The 23,017-nt window shown below is 41.8% G+C and overlaps 2 protein-coding genes across 4 annotated transcripts in view; both read left to right on the top strand.

Annotated features, from left to right (window-relative positions):
* The window catches only part of LOC121647505 (NACHT, LRR and PYD domains-containing protein 12-like), a gene marked incomplete at its 3' end in the record, with an annotated part of 791,953 nt that overhangs the window by 368,135 nt on the left and 400,801 nt on the right, over positions 1-23,017 (top strand). The window lies entirely within an intron of this gene.
* Positions 9,929-22,749, top strand: LOC121646962 (zinc finger protein with KRAB and SCAN domains 8-like). Of its 3 annotated transcripts, none has more exons than XM_041996115.1 (3): positions 9,929-10,197; positions 10,975-11,680; positions 21,889-22,749. In XM_041996115.1, exons 1-3 carry the CDS (start codon positions 10,026-10,028, stop codon positions 22,127-22,129), a joined length of 1,119 nt encoding a protein of 372 aa, XP_041852049.1. In that variant the 5' UTR covers positions 9,929-10,025; the 3' UTR covers positions 22,130-22,749. The 3 variants fall into 3 exon arrangements, with proteins under 3 accessions (XP_041852049.1, XP_041852048.1, XP_041852050.1); XM_041996114.1 differs by lacking the exon at positions 21,889-22,749 and adding an exon at positions 14,878-15,445 and having other exon boundaries at positions 10,975-11,521; XM_041996116.1 differs by lacking the exon at positions 21,889-22,749 and having other exon boundaries at positions 10,975-12,249.

Here is a 23,017-nt window from a genome sequence, read left to right as displayed (position 1 = left end):
AATATTTTTAAATGAAAATAATACAAAAAAGTATTATTTCTTAAATATATAATAAACTATAGTAGTCATATAATAAATGTGATCAAAACATACTGCTCAAAACCTGCTTTTTTACACCAATTCACAACAAACTCATCTTAAGTCTCTCAAAAGCATTATTTGCAAAAACAACAAAAAATTAAATGTTTATGTTGATATAAAATGTTTTGCCTTATATGTAGTTTTATTTGTTATATTGCACTTTCACTGCATCCATTACAAAATGTCAACTGAAAATCAAAGATTTGTAATAAAAAGAAAAACACAAAACCAATGTGTTTTACACAGAACAACAGAGAAAAAGAGTCTAGCTACTGATTTTGTGCCACGTTGTGGTGGGAGCACTAGGCGTCTTTCACTAGCAGAGCGTAACTGTGGAGATGGAGTGTAGCTCTGGATTAAGGAGTGAAGGGAGACAGGAGTCGTTTGGGTTATTGTTTTGTAAGCCAGAAGCAGAGCTTTGAATTTGATGCGCTGCCACTGAAATCCAGTGAAGAGCAATTAGCAGCAGAGTAACATGAGCTCTTTTGGGCTGGTTGAAGACCAGACGTGCTGCTGCATTCTGGATCATCTGCAGAGGTTTAACTGAGCATGCAGGCAGGCCAGCCAGTAAGCAGTTGCAGTAGTCAGTGCATGAAATGACCAGAGCCTGGACCAGGAGCTGGGCCGTGTGTTCAGTCAGGTAGGATCTCATCCTCCTGATGTTGTAGAGCAAATCGGCAAGACAAGACCAGAAAACCAAGGCAACATGGTCCTTAAAGGACAGCTGGTTGTCTACCATGACACCAAGATTCCTGGGAGAAGACGTAGGCACAAGCGTGATAGAGTCAAGCTACACACTTATCTGTGGCGGTAAGGAAGGATTGGCTGAACAGACAATAAGCTCAGTCTTGGACAGATTTAGCTGAAGGTGGCGATCCTTCATCCATGCGAAGATATCAGCAAGGCATGCTGATATTCACATTGAGACGGTTGTGTCGTCAGGTGGGAAAGAAAAGACAAGCTGAGTGTCATCTGCATAGCAGTGGTAGGAGAAGCCATTAGAACTATTGACTGCACTGAGTGAGGAGGTGTATAGTGAAAAGAGAAGAGGGCCAAGAACTGAGCCCTGAGGCACCCCTGTTGTCAGCCCATGTGATTCGGACACTCCACCTCACCAGGATACTCTGAAGGATCTTCCTGCGAGGTAGGACAAAAGCCACGTAAGGACAGATCCTGAGAAGCTAAGCTTGGAGAGAAGGATCTGATTGTTAACCGTGTCAAAGGCAGCGAACAGGTCCAGGACTGAGGATTGACCAGCGGATCTGGCAAGCCGTAGGGAATCAGTAACTAACAGGAGAGCCATTTCAGTAGAGTGGTCTTGCCTAAAGCCAGACTGATTTAGATTGAAGTATTTTATTCTCAACATTTCATAATTAGAATTACTTAAAAATACATTGATTAGGACTATACTTCATTGCAGCTGTAGGCAGACTGCTATTTGCCTTAGAATCCATGTATGGACAGTCTTATAGTCTTCTAGGAGTATCTAAACATAGCATTGTGTAAGACACACTTACAGTAGATTCCTGACAAGGGTCTGTCTTAAAGGCCTGTACTCTGCACTTAGAGAAGTTCCCAGCACAGGACATAAACATGAGATTCGGAGAAGCACACATTCCATAAGACACACTCAGGTTCTTACCATATAAGGTTCTCTGTTCTAGAGACTGGACTCACACACAAACATCCTATATTCATGACTCAGGAATGTCTTTGTCTAAAGAGTATATAAAACCACAGCACAAATCTGGTCTTGGGAGTTTTCTACAATTGGCTTCAGAGACCTAACAGAGCTGCATATCTGTTTACGATGTCACTTTTTGTAATAAACCATCATTTTTACAGAAAGCTGATGTCCGCAGCTCTTCTTTTACCTGAAAGTATTTTTGTCACATCATAAGCCTAAAGTAATTTACTACAAAATAGTATGATCCAGAGAAGAAAATCTTCCTATGATGAAGTCATCATATCACAGAAACGGCTATGAAGACGCCAAGGACACCAAAGGGGAAACAACTGTACGGCATTGAGAAGAGAGGAGAAGTTGTCAACCAGATGATGGGTGCACAAAACTACAGAACGTTATCAAGGAAAATAAACTACAAAATGCCACCACAAACTATTTCTCCACAACAACTGCTTCCACAAAATAAACCACACAATGGCAATCTGAGCCACAAAGTACTCCACAACAAGATCGAACAGGTTGTTGTCTTGGAGGAACTGTGAGGCCTGACTGAAGACGGTACACTCTAGTAATTTAGACATGAACGGAAGCAGTGAGACCGACCGGTAGTTTTCAACTTGGGCTGGGTTGAGTGTGGGTTTCTTCAGCAGCGGGGTAACCCGAGCTTGCTTGAAGGCAGAGGGAAAGACACCGGATTTAAGAGAGGAGTTGATAATATGGGTTACTGCAGTTTTGACTGTAGGTAAAATGCTCTGCAGGATGACAGAGGGAACAGGATCAAGAGGACAGGTTGTGGGTTTCGAACTGACTAGAAGTTTTGAGACTTCGTCCTCATTTAGACAGCGGAAAGAGCAGAGTGAGGCACCAGTAGCTGGTTTGGTAAGGCTGAGTTGGTCAGGCTCAGTGAATTGGTTACTGATGGTAGCGACCTTTTCAGTGAAGTAGGAAGCAAACATTTCTGCAGTCAGCACAGTGGGTGGTTGAGCAGGTGGTGGAGATAGAAGAGAGTTAAACACCATGAACAGTTGTGTGTTGGGAGCATTTCGGATCTTGTTCTGATAAAAGGCTATCTTGGCCGCCTTTAGGCTGGATGTGAAAAATGCTAGTTTTTGCCAGTACTCAGACAAGTCAGTGTGTTCTTTAGATTTGCGCCACTTTCTTTCTGCAGCCCTGAGTCCAGCTCTGTTATTCTTTAGAGCCTCTGAGAGCCATGGACTGGGAGGATTTTGTCTGGCTGGTTTTGACACCAGAGGACAGAGTTTGTCCAGAGAGGAGGCGAGAGAGGAGCAGAGTGTTTCTGTAACCTCATTAACAGACAGTAAGGAGAAGTCTGAATGAAAAGGAAGGGTAGAGTTAATCTCGTCAGACAGCTGTGTATATCTGAGGGATCTCAAGTTTCTGCGGTAGGACACCATTTTTGGAGCTGCTTGAGTGACATGAGGAAGGAAGACAGGGAATTTAACCAGGAAATGGTCTGAGAGGTGCAGCGGGGTGACGGACAGGTCTGTTGTGGAGCAGTTTCTGGTCAGTGCCAAGTCAAGAGTATGGCCAGCTTTGTGTGTTGGAGGAGTCTGTACCAGTTTTAGATTGAAAGAGTAGATGGGAGACAGAAAGTCAGTTACCTGTGGTTTGCCAATGTGAATGTTCATGTCTCCCATGGCAATTAGTGGTGTGTCATCATCAGGAATGTCAGAGAGAATCATGTCCATTTCAGAGACAAACTCATCCATGTTGCCTACTGGAGGCGGTAAACAACCAGAATGTATGCTGTGATGGGTGTAGAGACCTTTACTCCATAATACTCAAGTGAAGAGCAGTTAGCCATAGCACAGAGAGAGGTAAAGTTCCACTTTTTAGAAATAAGAATGCCCGTTCTACCTCCTCGTCCAGCTGAGCGAGGTGTTTGGGTAAATTCTGCATTGACAGAAAGGGCAGCTGGTGTAGCTGTGTTTTCTAGACAGATCCAGGTCTCAGTCAGGACTAGGACCTAAATGTCTGAGAGATTTATCAATGAACTGATAAATTCTTTTTTGTTCAATGCGGACTGACAGTTCCAGAGACCGAAGGTGACAGAGGGTGTGGCAGACATGCATGGCATTGGAAAGGACAGGTTTTGTGGATTGCGTTGTCTATGGGTGACACGTCTTAGTCTGTACCCATGTCTGACAGGGATGGGTTTGAAGCACATTGTGCGTTGATTTGGTTGTGAGGAAGTTATAGCTTGTGCTCTTGCTCAGTGGACTCGCGCAGGTAGACTTGCAGGTCTTTACCCTTTGTGGTTTTAACCCTACGTGGGCTGACACAATGGCTGATGCTTCAGTGAACGATGTGTGTTAAAGTGGAGCTGACACAGCTCATTTCACTTTGCTTGATTGCAACCAGCTGAAACCGCCTCTTTCTTCTTTGCCCTGAGCAGTACACAGTGGGTGTGACCCGCGTCACGGCCTCAACTGGTTGTAGAAGGAACGTGCTAAAGACAGAGCCCGACAGCAGCAATTACAAGAACCTGAAACCAAGACAGAAACTCAAGCAGTGACTCACCTAACTGACTGCACCAACCCTGACTGAAATTGGTGCTTATTCAAACTTATCAATCTCATCCCTGGTTTGGTGTCCATCGTTATGTTCCCCGCTTTGAGACAGTCATAACATAATAATGGAGTCTCGCCCGCTTGTCCTGGGGTTTGAGTTTTTGTTTTTTTGATTTTTTTTTTTGTATTTTCTTTTTGTGTGTGTGTTTTTGCTGGGGTCACTTCTGTGTTGCCAGGTAGTTTTTGGCTTGCCCGTTTCAGTTAGCCAGCGGGTGCTTGAGAGACCACCACCACTTTGTTCTTTTCTTGGTAACCCTGAGGTGGCCCCTGGCTTGCTCGGTAATGCCAAAGAAGATATGCAGGCTTGGTAAGGTAGTGATTTTTTTCTGTATTTAGTGGTTAGAGAGGGTGCTGGGTGTGTCTAGTCTAGAGTTTAGCAGTTGCCTTCTGCGATGTGTGTGCAGCGTTTGGTGACCTCTGCTGGCTTGTGTTCTCGGCTGCTTTAGTGGCTTTTAGGGCCTTTGGTGTTGTGTTGTTTTGGAGAGTTGCAGGAGTGCTCTGTCGTTTGTGGCAGTGTGCTTGGTTGTGGTGGTTTGTGGTTTGGCGGTCTGTTTATATATTTTAAGACAATTTCATTCCCACATTTGTGAGAAAAAAAAGAAAATTTGCTGGAGGAGCATATCGGCTACACACAGGTCTTATTATTCATGAGTATGAAATGTCATAACTACATCTCTGGCGTTTATAACAAACCAAACCTGTCGGCTCTCTCGCAGCGGTTGAGTCCCTTTGAGTCTGGGATCCTTCTCCCGAGGTAGACATCGTTCATAGACTTTTATGGGGTTCTAGTACTTCACATAAAAACTCACGAGACGTTCACTGTTCTGAACTGCGTGGCGACATTCTTCCTCCATACTCCGCCGAGCTGCGGCGATCCTTAACATACATACCCGGAGGGAAGATGTCCCACTCTTTTTATTTCCCACATGGCACACAGAACTTACGCACGTACGTGCAGAGATTGTCTATTGTGACATACATCGCACTCTAACACCCCCACTCGATGGTGTCACTGATCTCATTTAACCATCACATGCCAAACATATATGGGCAGAACTTCTCATTTTTAACTCTTGTAGCAGACTTTGTGAACACGTCAGCTACCATGTTTTCTGTTGGACAGTACACCAAAACAATTTCACCCTGCAACACATTTGATCTAATAAAGTGGTACTTAATGTCCACATGTTTGCTCCTCTGACGATTCACAGGGTTCTTTGCCAGGCGTATAGTCCCTTGATTATCCTCAAAAATCTTTGTCGTGTCCTGGAAACAGTAGTCCATGTCTTTCAGTAGTTGCTTGAGGTAAAGAGCTTCCTGAACCGTGGCTGACAACGCCATATACTCTGCCTCGCATGTTGACAGTGCCACAGTTTGTTGTTTCTTTGTTTTCCATGAAATGATGGCACCATCCTTCTGTAGACTGAAACAATAACCGGTGGTGCTCTTTCTGTCCTCTGGGTCGTTAGCCCAATCTGCATCAGAATAGCCCATCAGTTCTAGTTTTGTATCGTTTTTCTTGTAACATATCACGAGGTCTTTGGTTCCCTTCAAGTATCTATACACGTTTCACAGCTGTCATATGTTTTTCTCTGGGATCAGACAAATATTGTGATAGTTTGCTCACAACCCAGCTGATGTCTGGTCTAGTACAGGTCATGATGTAGATGAGGCTGCCCAACATTTCCCTGTATCTCCTCTGATCTGTTGGATCTCCATCTGGAGTGAGATCACATTTCACCTCACTGGGTGTGGCTCTGCATTTGCACAGTGACATGTCGAATTTTTCCAAAATCTTTTCAATGTATCTGGACTGGTTCATCTTAACAGTACCAGCTGTTTGACTGAAATCAATCCCAATAAAATGGGACAGGTATCCGAGGTCTTTCATTTTGAACTGATTTTTCAGTTTTTCCTTGACTTCTTTCAAACATTTCTCACTGCTTGCAGCCACAACTATATCATCAACCCATACCAGCAAGATTACTCTCTCTTCATCTGACAGTTTGGTATAAATACAGTTGTCTGTCTGACTCTGTGTAAACCCATTCTCAAGTAGAGAGTTATGGAGCATCATATTCCAGTTTCTTCCGGATTGCTTAAGACCATAAATCGATTTGTTCAATTTGCATACCAGCTTCTCACCTCTTTCAGAATTCACCTGAAAACCCTGTGGCTGTTCCATGTAAATTTCGTAGTCAATAGGCGCGTGTAAGTATGCAGCCTTAACGTCCATCTGATGTAACTTAAGGTCGTACTGAGCTGCTAGTTGCATTAGTACACGTAATGATGTCAGATTAGCTGTTGGGGAAAAAGTCTCAGAGTAATCCAGTCCTTCAATCTGAGTGTATCCCTTCGCTACGTATCTGGCTTTGCAAGTCTCGTTTCCTTTTTCATCTTCTTTTTGAGTGAAAACCCACCTTCCCCCCACTGTTTGTCTACCCTCTGGTAACGGTACTAGAGAGAAAGTGTTGTTTTCCTCAAATGAAGCCATCTCATCTGCCATGGCTTTCCTCCACTTATCTGCTTTAACAGATGCTATAGCCTCTTCATAGGTCTGTGGTAGTCCAACTGTAGCACGGTAACAGTAATCTATGGTTAGCTCACTGCTCTGTGCTACACACTCATAGTCTTCTAAGTATTTAGGTTTCTTTCTATGTCTGCCTGACATTCGTGTGGACTGAGTGTCAGAACCCTGGTCTTTCTCTTGCTCTTTATCCGTCATTACCTGTTCTGTTTGTGAGTTCTCTTCTCCAGTTGGTCTCGTTTCCCACTCTGTAAAATAGTTCTCCGTCTGGTCTGTGTCAGTCTGTGTGTGACTCTCTGTCGTTTCCTTTGTGATGATGTGTACCAGTCTGTGTTTTTGGATCTTGTTGGTCTCGGGGAAAAATACCAACTCTGCAGGTGAGTACCGGTCAAAACCAACAAAAATTCCCTTTTTGCCTTTTGGATCTAGCTTCTTTTTGTTTTGCTCGTACACTATGCATTCTGAGCCGAACTTTTTCATCTTTGACAGGTCTGGTTTCTTACCAGTGAATAAGAAATAGGGAGTTTCTCCTGTTCTCTTACAGTAACACCTGTTCCTTATCACTGCTGCCATCCTAGCTGCATAAGGCCATAATGCTTTTGGTAAACCTGACTCAATAAGCATACATCTGACCATTTCAAACAGTGTTCGCCAGTTTCTCTCCGCTGTCCCATTTTGATGGGGGGAGTAAGGCGCAGATCTCTCATGTTTAATGGTATTATCTCTCAGTAGTGACTGGTATTCTTCAGAAATAAATTCTGTTCCATTGTCTGACCTGAGACGTTTCACTTTGCCATAAGGCGCTGTGTCTGCTAGGAACTGCTTCGTAGCTTGGACTGCTCTGTTTTTGTTCCTTAGAAAATACACATAGGTTGCACCTGAAAAGTCGTCAGTGAAAGTAATGGCATATTTGTACCCCTCAAATGACTCTGGGGCTATAGGGCCTCCCAGGTCTGTGTGCACCAGCTCTAATGGTGCTTTAGCTCTTGCATCCTCTTCTCGGCTTCTTGTCTGAGTAAATTTGCCCTGCAGACAAATCTCACACTGGCTTGGTTTGTTAGCTTTCTCTTTGATTTTCATGCCATTCACAACAGACTCAAGTTTAAGCACATCACCATAATTACAATGGCCCATTATTTCATGCCACGCCTTTAGGTCAAAACATGCATTACATGCATCATTACCAGCTTCATCATGTTTTACCACAGTGTCCAGATAATACAGTCTACCTTTTACCTTCATGTCACATGGTGTACCATCAGGTAAGACCACCTTGTTGTTGTCCTTCTCAAAGTTGAACTTTGCTCCTTTTGCCACTGCTGCTTCCACAGATAAAATGTTCTGTGGGTAGTCGGGAATCAGTAGAGCACCGGAGAGTGTGATGTTCACCACCTTTCCTCTGCTGTTGACCACTCTGACCTGGGCATCTCCTCTCCTCAGCGCGCTCCCCGCTTTCCGAGTGCCGTCTGCCAATTCCATTATGTGGTTTCTTGGGTGGAAGGTCTCGTCAAATGTTATGAAATCCCTTTCGTCGGTCACGATGTGAGCTGATGCTCCACTGTCGACAAGAAGACCCTTCTGTCCTATAAGGTGTGGACCGTATTCATTCACCTTGAGAACAAATGCATGCTGCTCCTCCTCCGGTGGGGCTTGTTTCTTTCCCACGGGTGGACAGCCATGCGGCGGCTCCAAAATGGCCGCTATCTTGCTTCCCCCGAGCGGAGAGTTCGACACTCTAGTGTGGTTTCGCTGGATTTTCTTTTCCTTGTTCCAACAATCTCTCGCTCTATGTCCGGTTTTCTGGCAGATGAAACACTCTCCGTTGAAATATTTTCCTTCTTTGTCTTTAAACTTTGTTCGTGAGCCTTTGTGTTTTGCCATCATCACCTCATCGGTCCGGGGTCTATTGCGGTAGCGGAGTGTGCATTCAAAACTTCTCAGCCTAGTTTTGAACTCTGTGAAAGATAACGTCTCTCTTGTCTGAGTTACGTGCACTGAAAATGCATTATATTCATCTGTCAGGCCCTTCAAGACCATCGCCACCAGGAGTGCGTCGCTGACTTTTTCTTTTGCTCTGCTCAACGCCGCAACTATTTTCTCAAAACGGGTTAGGTAGTCCGCCAGTTCCTCACCGTCGGCCATTAGCATGTTAGTTAGCTCCGTGTACAGGGCGACAATCCGCGGTTTTTCTTCAGACTCAAAATGGCGCCGTAATATTTCCAGACTCTTTCTGCCGTCATCTGGTGCTTCATAGAGGATTAGCATGAGTGTTTTATCATCCAGGCAGCCGCACAGTTCAGCATAAGCAAGTTCATTTTTCCTACCAACCTCCGCGGCTTCGGCCTCTCCTGGGTCTCGTCCCAGTACGACATCTTTCAGGCCTTGTGTCTTCAGATAGGCTAGGAACCTTGCTTCCCAGATGTGATATCTGGCTTCATCTCCGTCGAACCGCGGCGGCGGTCCGCGTCCATAAACGTGTGTACTCTGGGCTACTCTGGGCCCATAACCTGTCGGCTCTCTCGCAGCGGTTGAGTCCCTTTGAGTCTGGGATCCTTCTCCCGAGGTAGACATCGTTCATAGACTTTTATGGGGTTCTAGTACTTCACATAAAAACTCACGAGACGTTCACTGTTCTGAACTGCGTGGCGACATTCTTCCTCCATACTCCGCCGAGCTGCGGCGATCCTTAACATACATACCCGGAGGGAAGATGTCCCACTCTTTTTATTTCCCACATGGCACACAGAACTTACGCACGTACGTGCAGAGATTGTCTATTGTGACATACATCGCACTCTAACAAAACCCTTAAAAACATCACTTTAAACTTGAGTAAGTTACGATTATTTATAAAGTGCATGCACCATTAAAACAATGTTATGAGCTAGCTGACTGTAGCAAGATGGCCGCCAGAGCGGACGTTCGGCTCTATTGGCCAGCAGCATGGTTGAGACATCTAGCCTTATATATAGATATCTTTGTTCTGATGGGTCACAGATTTTAGTGTAACACCGGAACTTGTCAGAGTTACATCCGGTGGAAATAAACAATACACCAGTAGCGTGGGTTCCAGCTTCGTGGACTGAGCGGGAAAGTGGTAGCGTCGTTTTTCTCAGAATATTTCAGAGTTTCATCAACAATGTCTCCAGTCCAGCATCTGAGGGAGTTTATCAGGGAGCGACTAACTGCTGCTGCGGAGGAAATATTCACAGAGGTGGAAAAAAACATCGTCCAGTACCAAGAAGAGATCGACCGTCAGCGCAAACTGCTGGAAACCAACTGGAGACCCAGAATCCAGCTCCACAGGATAGGTATGGATCACTGGATCCTCACCACAGATCCACGATACATTTAGTTTTAGGAAAATTAAGCTGCAGTTTTTCTTCCACAGAAATAACGTCAGCTGTTACAGTCCTACATCCTACCCACCGAAACGCCCTATTTATGCACGAAAACATCGTTAATAAATTTGATAAGTCGTTCAGCATGTTCATAGAAATTATTTTAACATTTTTTAGAATAGTTCATTCATTAATCCTGCCTCGGCATCTTACCTGCATTAATTTATAGTTAGTGTGATTTTTGAATAGCCGTGACGTTATCTCGTCATACATACCTACAGATCTACAGGTACTTCAGGGTTAATTTGTTTACATATGTTGATTAATGAGCATTATCTGTTTTTTAAAACAACAGTGAAATGTTTGAAAAATACAGTCTGTTATTTTCTGATGTGTTGGCACAGATCGACAGAAATGCCTATGAATTCATCCTGCGGTAGGATGTTTTGACAAGGTGGCATGTTTTGACAGAACACCGGCTTCACACAAGCAGCGTGGAACATGATGGCTTTCACTGACCCCCGTGTTAACAGATTGTCATGTGCATGGTGCTTGTCTGAAATGCACGTGATTTGAGTCATTGCTTTATATCAGCATCAATACATGTTTATCTTTCTTTTCAAAGGGACATTTTGAAACAAACATTAGTGTTAACATGTCCATCTTCTAGCGAGGAGGAGCCGTGTGTCTGTCATAAATTCTCTTGTCACTTCTTTCATTTTTTTCTTGCACCCTTTGTTCCTGCAGACGTCCTACATCAACATGTTTCTAAGGATGAGGAGGCTCTTCTAGCTGACCAGCAGCTCTGCAACCAGACGTCCACTTCCAGTATGAATCAGGTGGAACCAGAGTCTCTTCACATTAAAGAGGAGCAGGAGGATCTTGCCATCCAGGAGGAGGAGGAGGAGCAGCTTGTATTGAAGCATGAGACTGGCAGCTTTTCAAATACTCCTACTCATGAGGAAAATGACTACAATGACCGAGAGTCAAACAGTGATGGTATTCCTGTTTACACCTGTCCTCTAGATGAACATTTACATTTAGAGGAAAGCCGGCTTGAAGACCTGGAACCAACAAGATACTCAGAACTGAATCCAGATAGGAGTTCTCTCAGAAATAGTAATGACAATGTAAAGACCTCCCTTCGGGTAGAAAGTCGTGTTATGACTGACCGCACTGCTGAGCTGTACATCTGTTACACCTGTAACAAAAGGTTTAGTAACCTCTCCTCACTTCAGAAACATAATGCTGTCCACACAGGTGTGAAGCCGTATTCCTGTAAAACATGTGGAAAGTGTTTTGGTCAAAACTCTCTTTTGGTGCGTCACATGAGATGTCACTCGAGTGAGAAGCCATATTCATGCAAAACATGTGGAAAATGTTTCCGTAGTAACAGTCATTTGTTGAGCCACACAAGAACTCACACAGGTGAGAGGCCATATTCCTGTAAAACATGTGGAAAGTGTTTCAGTAGAAACAGCCATCTGCTGCGTCACATGAAAATTCACACGGGCGAGAAGCCGTATTCCTGTCAAACATGTGGGAAATCTTTCAGTAGGAATAGCCACTTGTTGCGTCACTTAAGGATTCACAGAGAAGAAGACATATTTATGTGAAACAGAAATGTTTAGCCACATGAGAAACCACGTGAGGAACAACTGTTTTAAAATGTAGAAAATGTTTCAGCAGAGATAGTCCCGTTGCACCACATGAAAACTCGTAGAGGTGAGTAGAGGTGTAGTCACTTTTTAGTTGTTATTTGGTCTTCAGAAGGCTCAATAAACAAGTAAACATCAACAATGGATTAAAATCAACTCATCGTACAGGCAAATGCAAACAGACAACCAGGATTTCTTTCATTTATTCAGGAATTAAAACAGAAAATTCACTCAAAGTTTGTGGAAAAATAAACATATACATTAACAACTTGGATTAAAGTCCACGTTCTAACATAAAATAATTTATATTTTTGATATACTTTGTTATTCCGCTGGCATTAGAAATAAATGTTTTGTATTTTGAGCTCGTGTCTGTATTTAATTCTTTACTCACGGCTTTTCACTCATGAACAGATTCTCTTGCACTTTTTGTTTGAACTGTTATTGCATTTATAAATATATAAGTGGGCTATATAATAAGGTTGTGTGTATATGAAGATGTGCTTCTTGGTGTGTCAGTCTCCAACAGTTTTATGTTGAGATTTAAGTCTTCCTGCAGACTGAAACACTCATGAAACTACAGACAAAAGATCTGAAACTGACTTTACTGTTTAACTTTGTTTAATTGAGAAAGAAATCAGTCAATCAAACTTTATTTACAAAGCACTTTTTATACAAAAGTAAAGGAAACTGCTAAATACAAAGTGACACGGTGCAAACATCTACACGTGTAGAAATAAAATAACTTGGAACAGAAATAAGAGCAGAACGAGGGGCATCTAAACTAAAAGCTTCTCCATACAGGCAAACGCTATGTGGACAAATTAAAACTGATAAAAGCACAATACAGGCAAGACCAATTAAAAGAAAAAAGATAAAGGTTAACAACTCTGTGTCCTCACTCAGCCTTTGGTGTTTGCTTGCAGCAGTTTTCAGTACTTCTTCAGAAGAACCTTGCCTGATATCGTGTACTGGATTCATATGCCTGTCTGCATTAATCAAATGTTTATAGTGATATTTTGTTAGATATAATTTCTTGAAAATGTTTGAATAAAGAAGAAAAATGTAAGGAGATTCACGAAGCGGAACAAAAGGTTACCTATTGTCCGCTATCGGAACCTGTCGGTGTGACATCCGGCGGAAGTAAACAAACCAGTGGCGTGTTTTTACCCTACATGTATGGACTGAGCGGGGAAGTGGCAGCGTTGTTTTTCTCAGAATATTTCAGAGTTTCATCAACAATGTCTCCAGTCCAGCATCTGAGAGAGTTTATCAGGGAGCGGCTAACTGCTGCTGCGGAGGAAATATTCACAGAGGTGGAAAAAAACATCGTCCAGTACCAAGAAGAAATCGACCGTCAGCGCAAACAGCTGGAAACCAACTGGAAACCCAGAATCCAGCTCCACAGGATAGGTATGGATCACTGGATCCTCATCACAGATCCACGATACATTTAGTTTTAGGGAAAAGGATAATTCCATGTAATTTTATCAAAATAACGGGACATGAGTGATTCTGACATTTTCAGCCGCCGTTTCTTTTTTAATCCAATACGTACACTGTAAAGTTTTATTTTGACCGGATAGATGCTCTTTGAGATACGGCCAGTCTAGTGAGGGGGTATGAACCCAGCAGACCCCTCAGGTCATCAGGTTTAGGTCTACTTCCTGTTCCCAGAGTCCGGACTAAACATGGAGGCAGCGTCCAGTTTCTGGAACAAACTCCCAGAAGGAACTCTGTGGCTTTCATTTAGGCTTTAAACCGTTTCTACGTGCTGCCTTTGATCAAAACAACTGTTAATCCCACACATTGGAACTTTTCTTACACTTTTTCTATTTTTGCCTTTTCTGTCGTTATTTAATTGTTTTTATTAAGTTATTTTCAGGCTTTCTTTGCACCCGCAGTAATGCTTTTAATGTTTTGATGCAACTTACTTTGAATTGTCTTGTACATGAATGTGCTATACAAATAAACAAATAAAGTTTTTTTAGGCAGTAAATAAATAAATAAATAATCGCCTAGCTAAGTAAACCAGCAGGCTGCATTTCATCTTCTCTTCAGTCCCCCATCCTGATCTGACCAGTTTGAAGCCCAATCTTAGAGGTAGAGAGGGTGTCTGCTTCCTGAAGCCAAACTGGGAGCTGGTTCCACAGAGACGGTCTGATAACTGAAGGTTTGCCTTCGGTTTTACTTTTAGAACCTCTAGGTGTTGTTATGATGACAGTCCAGGTTGTGCTGGAACGCAGAGATGTAAACTACTTTTTCACCATCTACAGAACTGGCTGTACAGCCAAATGTTCTCCGAAGGATAAAAACTATGTGAGGATGATATGACTCGACCTCAGCAGCCACCTTGGTGTTGTTAACGTGTCCATCTTCTAGTGAGGAGGAGCTTGTGTCTGTCATAAATTCTCTTCTGTCACCTCCTTCATTTTTTTCTTGCACCCTTTGTTCCTGCAGACGTCCTACATCAACATGTTTCTAAGGGTGAGGAGGCTCTTCAAGCTGACCAGCAGCTCTGCAACCAGACGTCCACCTCCAGTATGAATCAGGTGGAACCAGAGTCTCTGCACATTAAAGAGGAGCAGGAGGATCTTGCCATCCAGGAGGAGGAGGAGCAGCTTGTACTGAAGCATGAGACTGGCAGCTTTTCAAATACTCCTACTCATGAGGAAAATGACTACAATGACAGAGAGTCAAACAGTGATGGTATTCCTGTTTACACCTGTCCTCTAGACGAACATTTACATTTAGAGGAAAGCCGGTTTGAAGACCTGGAACCAACAAGATACTCAGAACTGAATCCAGATAAGAGTAACGACAATGTAGAGACCTCCCTTCTGGTAGAAAGTCATGTTAAGACTGACCACACTGCTGAGAAGCTGAACATCTGTTACACCTGTAACAAAAGGTTTAGTAACCTCTCCTCACTTCAGAAACATAATGCTGTCCACACAGGTGTGAAGCCGTATTCCTGTAAAACATGTGGGAAACGTTTTAGTCGTAAGGATGTTTTGTTGAACCACATGAAAACTCACACAGGTGAGAAGGTATTTTCTTGTAAAACATGTGGAAAATGTTTCGCACAACGTTTTGTTTTTTTGAGCCACATGAGAAGTCACATGAGTGAGAAACCATACGCTTGTACTGCATGTGGACTCACTTTCAGTCAAAATAATCTTTTATTGGGCCACATGAAAACTCACACAGGTGAGAGGCCATATTCCTGTAACACATGTGGAAAATCTTTTGGTAGGAATAGTAATTTGTTGCGCCACATCAGGACTCACACAGGTGAGAAGCCGTATTCCTGTAAAACATGTGGAAAATGTTTCGGTAGGAATAGTCATTTATTGCGCCACATAGGAACTCACAGAGGAGACAATATGTTCATGTAAAACAGAAATGTTTTAGTCAAACCATCATTTTGATTACCTACATGGGTCACACAGATAAACAATATACTTGTAAACATGTATAAAAGCATGTTCAGTGTATACAGAACTGGTTTACACAGGAACTTTGAAAATGGTGTTTTGGAATAAAGGAGTGAAATAATAGAGGCTCAGTCTGCATCCTGTCTCGCTTCTCTCCAGCTAGTAGAAGTCAGTCTGATGTTGACTCTTATCTCTTGTTCTGTCACTATCTTTCTTTCTTTTTCTCTCCTTTCATTTTCTTGTAATAACCCCTTGAGTTTCTTTAAGGAATCACTGTATGCGTTAAGAGCAGCCAGCATGTGGATATCCAGCTGCTGATGCAGTGCCATCGAGCAAAGCGCAGCTGCAGCGTCATTCTCTTCGGCTGGAGCACAAAGTAGTGAGATGCGGTTTCTCAGCCTCAGGAGGCCGCAGAGCAACGACGACTATCTGTTTCATCTAAACGGGTCAGAATGCAGAGTTTTAAGGTTGGAAACTGATGGTGTATTGATCTTAGAGTTTTAGAATAACATGTTATATGCTCTTCAGAAAGATTATAAATAAGAAAACATCAACAATGGGTATATCATCAACTACATTATCTTACTGGCAAATGCAAACATTTGGTAACGCAGGATAGCAGTGAACCACCAGAAACCAGTTTATCCTGCTTATAGAATGCTTAAGATTCTGACAGTTTTCCAACCATATATTTTTACAGGAGGCTGTAAGATGACCCATTTGATACAGCACACATTTAATCACCAAGTCGTCATGCGTGGGTTTGGTTGCAAACACCAACGCATGTTGTCTTGGAAATCATGGCTCAAAAAGATTGAGAAGAGCGATTAGGAGCGGAGTAACATGAGCTCTTTTGGGCTGACTGAAGACCAGACGTGCTGCTGCACTCTGGACCATCTGCAGAGGTTTTACTGAGCACTGCCAGTAAGGAGTTGCAGTAGTCAATGCGTGAAATGACCAGAGCCTGGACCAGGAGCTGGGCCGTGTGTTCAGTCAGGTAGGGTCTGATCCTCCTGATGTTGTAGAGTAAATCGGCAAGAACGGGCAACTGAGGCAACATGGTCCTTAAAGGTCAGCTGGTTGTCTATCATGACACCAAGATTCCTGCTGGAAGACGTAGGCACAAGCGTGATAGAGTCAAGCTACACGCTTATCTGTGGCGGTAAGGAAGGATTGGCTGGACAGACAATAAGCTCAGTCTTGGACAGATTTAGCTGAAGGTGGCGATCCTTCATCCATGCGGAGATATCAGCAAGGCATGCTGATATTCGCATTGAGACGGTTGTGTCATCAGGTGGGAAAGAAAGGAAAAGTTGAGTGTCATCTGCATAGCAGTGGTAGGAGAAACCATGAGAGCTAATGACTGCACCGAGTGAGGAGGTGCATAGTGAAAAGAGAAGAGGGCCAAGGACCGAGCCCTGAGGCACCCCTGTTGTCAGCCTGTGTGATTTGAACACTCCACCTCACCAGGATACTCTGCCAAGGTCCGAGAGTGTGGAGAGGAGGATGGTTAACTGTGTCAAAGGCAGCAGACAGGTCCAGCAGTGTAAGGACATGATTAGAAAAGTCCTACAAGTATACTATATAGAGATAATTATGGCACTTAATAAGATAGGAAATAAAAAGCCTTTATTAAATCATGGCTGATCTAATAAAAATATATATATACATGCCTGCGCGTTTCAGCCAACAGGGCTTTCGTCAGGGCAAATGACAAAGTGTTTGTCAAACAGTTTGATTCATACATATATATAGAAAATCAGCTGCAGCTGCTCTGTGTGGACAGGTCGAAGGCCACATGGTATAATTGACCTGCCAATGACAGAGTTAAACATTCTACACAAATAAGTTAACACTGCATAATATAACCATATTTAAAAGAATATACATTTATATATAATCATACATCTAGATAGGTAATGTTTCTTATTGCTTTAAGAAACCACAAACCACAGATTTCTGCCTGAAATCTGCCCATTTTTACTGTATTGTATCAACAGAACGAGCCGATGCTGCAAATATTTACTGTTAACTGACCTTCTCTTGGATAAACATTAGATGTCCAAGGGTCAGTAAATGCAGCACGTAATTTACTTCTATGTGTTGTTCTAAATCATCTCTACCATGTTCTAGATCATAATTCAGAACTCATATATCATCAAGTCACCAACCGTCTCCATGGTGATAATTTCTGTCCTAAAACCAGCAGATGTGACGACTGAAGTTAAACAGCCAACGTTGATGAAGAAACTCCGATAAAACTGATGATCTGGATCAAAACAGCTTTTTCCTTTTATCATTGAAGTGTGAGTGTTTGTGCAGCAGTGATAAAAATCCTACAGCAGCATCACCCAAAGTAAACACTTGCTGATAAAATACACCATTGGCTGTTTGTTTCTAGGTTTTTCTTCACTTTTTTATACTTTTTTTCATGGTCAGTGCTCCTGGCTGGTCCCCCTTCAGAACTTTTCTAGACCCACCCCTGCATAGATGAAGTACCCTGTCTACCACCAGCCAGCTACTGTGTTAGAGAAGGTCCTGCCAACAACAACACATTTGGGGTAAATATGTGATGGTGTGAACCATGAATCGCTAGTTTCCTCCTCCTCAGCTGAACCATAAACAAACGCAACAAGAGACAAAAGCTGATCAGCCAATCACTGACAGAACAACATGGAAGGAGAGGGATGAAGCAGCGGCTGCACAAACAGAGGAGTAGAGATCCTCTAGAGACACATTGGTGCAAAATGCAGGATAGGTTTAAAAAAAATAATACGGGAAAAGTGCGGGTGCAGAACCCTCTCCCCTCTCACTGGGAAAAGAGTGTGTGTTAATACACCCCCATTCTCCACGGAGGCAACGTCCATGTAAGTCCATCCATAGAACCACCTAGCTGATCTTTTACATCGTGCCTCTTCAAGTCCTGCAGTTATAACAGGGAAATGATGGATGTATGGGGCTTGTCATGCCGCACATGTGTTAATTGTGTTAAAAAAAATTTCGTGTAATTAATTACATCAATTAATTACCACCATTAATGCATTATTTGTGACAGCCCTACTTTAAGAAGGTAAGAGGTTATTTTGTATTAAAGTTTTGTATTTTAAGTAGGCTAATACAAAACTTAAATATAAAATAACCTCTTCCATGAAAAGTAAATGCATTTATAATCTGTGGAGAAACAAATCAAATCTCAGCTAAAACACCATCAAAAACAAAAGAACCAATCGGTTTTTATAGTTTACTGTATTGTGTGAGCGTTATCATTGAACATTATCACTGAACAAGAGGCAACAAAAAATTAATAAATAAAAATAAATAAAATCAGAAACAAATGGTAAAATAAATTAGGTAGGCTCAGAAACAAAACATAGCAGGACCTCACATGTTTTATTGTATTATATGAACTGAATTCTGGCAGCATCTGCTTCTGCTTGTGTCTGTTCGGAACATGGTGATTTTTTTTAGCAGAGCAGCTTGCTGATCGTTTGCCTGCGTTGATTATTTGACTTAAACAACAGTAAAATGAATAAAATTCATAGTTTTCTTCAGAAATATGAGCTAATATGGGAGTAAAGTGAACTAGCTTATATGAACAAAGTTTAGGAGAGACAACAAGCTGATGTTCAACAACTTTCCATCAGACGAATTAACTGACCCACCTCGCCTCTGAAAGAACTGGGTGACATACTGTCCACCCCTCTGTTCTCTCTCCAGTCTCAGCTTTTTCTTTTCGTTTTAAACTTCTCGAATTATTTATTAAGCTCCACTCGCTGTCTGTCTGTTAGTGATGTGCCATGTGCAAGAACCAAGTTCTAGAACTTTTCTTTGGACAAACAAATCAGAAAAAAACACATCAAAAATACTGAAAAGTGACTTAATGAAAAGATAAATATTTTTTTATTGTTTTGCACTTTGAAGATCATCCTTTGTTTCCTACCTCAGCCCGTTCCTACATCAGATTGTTTAATAATTCCTCATTTAAAAAGGCCATTGAAGCAAGTCTTTCTTCATGTTTTATACTGTAGGAGCGAAAGCTTCAGCTGGCTACGAGCGTGGACTGAATGGGTGGAACAACAGGGAAATGCCAGTATTCTGAGGGTAACAGCTCGCAGCAACATACTGGGAAAAAGGAACTATGAACTAGTTCATTTTTAGAACCGTGAACTTAGTTTAAAAATTTAAATGATGAACTATGAACTGAACTAGTTCATTTTAAAATGTGTGAACTGAACTTTGAATTAGTTCATGTACAAATTGAACTTTCCCAACACTGACATTTTATATTAAGCTTTCAACACATATCACATGGCAAAATGATTATAAGTCAGAGGATTTAATAAAATGCTGGTTAATAAAAATAAAAGTAGTCCCAATTCCATGATCCACAGAGTCTTTATAGAAAACTATTTCATATTTATTAAATATAGTAGTAGGTGAGGATTTTTAATTGCTGATTTATATTCTTTTTATTTGCAAACATTTTTTGTGAGCATTTTCTTATGTACAGTACTTTGTGCTACTTATGTTTGAAAAGTGCTGTATGAATAAAATTGATTTTATTTTTAAATAATTTCTGATCATATTACCTAAATATTTGACCTTGTGTGCCATATTTAAAACCTGGTCTGCTAAACTAAACGAAGGAAATTTTCGTTTTTGGTCTTTCTTGGTTCTAGCAACCATGACAACATTTTTTAGGATTATATGACGTAATACTGCCCTCCATTATTTGCATAGACTCGAAGATTATTTTTCTGTACTGGAGAACCTGTTTATGCAAGTCCGATAATTTATTGGTTATTGAAAAATTTCAAAATCACGTTTAAGTAAAAATTTATTTCCACTAAACAAGCGGAACAAAAGGTCACGCCTTGTCCTCGACCGGAACTTGTCAGTGTGACATCCGCTGGAAGTAAACTTCCTCTCAGTAGTTTTGGTAATTATTTCCAGCTGAATGAACTGAGCAGGATAACGGTAGCGTCGTTTTTCTCAGGATATTTCAGAGTTTCATCAACAATGTCTCCAGTCCAGCATCTGAGAGAGTTTATCAGGGAGCGGCTAACTGCTGCTGCGGAGGAAATATTCACAGAGATGGAAAAAAACATCTTCCAGTACCAAGAAGAGATCGACCGTCAGCGCAAACAGCTGGAAACCTGCCGGAAACCCAGAATCCAGCTCCACAGGATAGGTATGGATCACTGGATTGTCACCACAGACCCACGCTACATTTAGGTTTAGGAAAATAAAGCTGTAGTTTTTCTTCCACAGAAATAACGTGACTGAATCTAGTTTTACAAACAGCACGACTAGAGTAAGATAGCATTCTTCAGACTAAAACTCAGAAAACCAGGATGGTCCTGCTGCTGACAGAAGAAGCCGCAGAGTGTCAGTTATGAAAGAAATGAACCACTTAGGCTTTTATTCATCACATATCCTCCTTATTGATTTATTACGCTTAACGGTCTCAGTGATGTGAGGGCCTGGCACAGTGAATCAGCTGGGGACTTTTTTTTCTTTTTTAGTGTGAAAAACGAAGTGAGTCTGGAGAAGTTCCATGGATGGCTTCCTGGTGTTTTTAAAAGCCGAGTCAGCTGTTACATTCCGGCTTCACACCAGCAGTGTGGAACATGATGGCTTTTATTGAGGCCCCCGTGATAACAGAGCATCACGTGCATGTTGCTTGTCTGAAATGCACGTTTCAGCTGTGATTTGAGTCATCGCTTTATATCAGCATCAATACATCTTTTCAAAGTGACATTTTGAAACAAACATTAGTGTTAACGTGTCCATCTTCTAGTGAGGAGGAGCCGTGTGTCATAAATTCTCTTCTGCCACTTCCTTCATTTTTTTCTTGCACCCTTTGTTCCTGCAGACGTCCCACATCAACATGTTTCTAAGGGTGAGGAGGCTCTTCTAGCTGACCAGCAGCTCTGCAACCAGACGTTCACCTCCAGTATGAATCAGGTGGAACCAGAGTCTCTGCACATTAAAGAGGAGCAGGAGGATCTTGCCATCCAGGAGGAGGAGAAGCAGCTTGTACTGAAGCATGAGACTGGCAGCTTTTCAAATACTCCTACTCATGAGGAAAATGACTACAATGACCGAGAGTCAAACAGTGATGGTATTCCTGTTTACATCTGTCCTCTAGATGAACATTTACATTTAGAGGAAAGCCGGCTTGAAGACTTGGAACCAACAAGATACTCAGAACTGAATCCAGATAAGAGTAACAACAATGTAGAGACCTCCCTTCTGGTAGAAAGTCATGTTAAGACTGACCACACTGCTGAGAAGCTGTACATCTGTTACACCTGTAACAAAAGGTTTAGTAACCTCTCCTCACTTCAGAAACATAATGCTGTCCACACAGGTGTGAAGCCGTATTCCTGTGAAACATGTGGAAATCATTTTAGTCGTAAGGATGTTTTGTTGTGCCACATGAAAACTCACCCATATGAGAATCTGTATCCTTGTAAAACATGTGGAAAATGTTTTAATCGAAAGAATATTTTGTTGAACCACACGAGAACTCACACAGGTGAGAAACCATATTCTTGTAAAACATGTGGAAAATGCTTCAGTCGGAATAGTATTTTGTTGAGCCACATGAGAACTCACACAGGTGAGAAGCCACATTCATGTAAAACTTGTGGAAAAGGTTTTGGCCGAAAGGACGGTTTGTTGCGCCACATGAGAACTCACACGGGTGAGAAGCCATATTCTTGTACAACGTGTGGAAAATGTTTCGGTCACAGTCATGTTTTATTGTACCACATAAAAACTCACACGAGTGAAAATATGTAAAACTTGTGGTAGATATTTCAGTCAAAATTGTAGTTTGTTTTGGCACATGAGAACTCACACGGATGAGTAACCATATCTTTCATGTGGAAAAAGTTTGGACTATTTCTCTAAGAACTAGTAATGACAATGTAGAGACCTCCCTTCTGGTAGAAAGTCATGGTAAGACTGAGCACACTGCTGAGAAGCTGTACATCTGTTACACCTGAGAAGCCATTTGCATGTAAATCATGGGGAACATGTATTAGTGGAAAAGATATTTTGATGCATCACATGGGAAGTCCCCCTAGGTGAAAAGCCGTATTCATATAAAACGTGGTAAATGTTTTCATTGGAATACTTAATTTTTGAACCTATGAAATTCACATAGATGAGAAGCTGTGTTCCTGTATTCCATGTTGACAACATTTTGGTAGAAATGGCCATTTGCTTCGCCACATAAGAACTCACAGAGGACAAGCTGTACTTATGTGCAACATGCAATTGTTTAAGTCAGGCTACCATTTCATTATTTACTTGAGTCACACAGGTGAGCAACAATAAAACGTGGAGAAAGAGGAAAACATGTTGTCTTTTCATAAGAAAAATCATTTACACAAGAAATCTGAAAATGGCATGTTGAAATAAAGTGACATAATGAAAACTTAAGGCCTATTCATGCTCTACACCAAAGACATGGAGCCTTTTTTCATTTGTGTATAATTTGGGCCATTTTCGGCGCCCTTGCAGATATGTACCCTGATAGAGCAAATGTAGTTGTACCATTTGTGTAGGATTAAAAGTTTTCTGCTCATACATGGACATTGAATAGAAATTATATATGGTTATATTTGAAACAGATTTTGTTATTACTTACTTTCTTTTTAATATGTTAAAAAAATGTATTCATTC

The sequence above is a fragment of the Melanotaenia boesemani genome, chromosome 10 (genome assembly GCF_017639745.1).
Source record: "Melanotaenia boesemani isolate fMelBoe1 chromosome 10, fMelBoe1.pri, whole genome shotgun sequence".
In the NCBI taxonomy this organism is placed as follows: Eukaryota; Metazoa; Chordata; class Actinopteri; order Atheriniformes; family Melanotaeniidae; genus Melanotaenia; species Melanotaenia boesemani.
The sequence above is the reverse complement of the archived record's forward strand: the minus strand, read 5'-3'. Positions and strand labels throughout refer to the sequence as shown.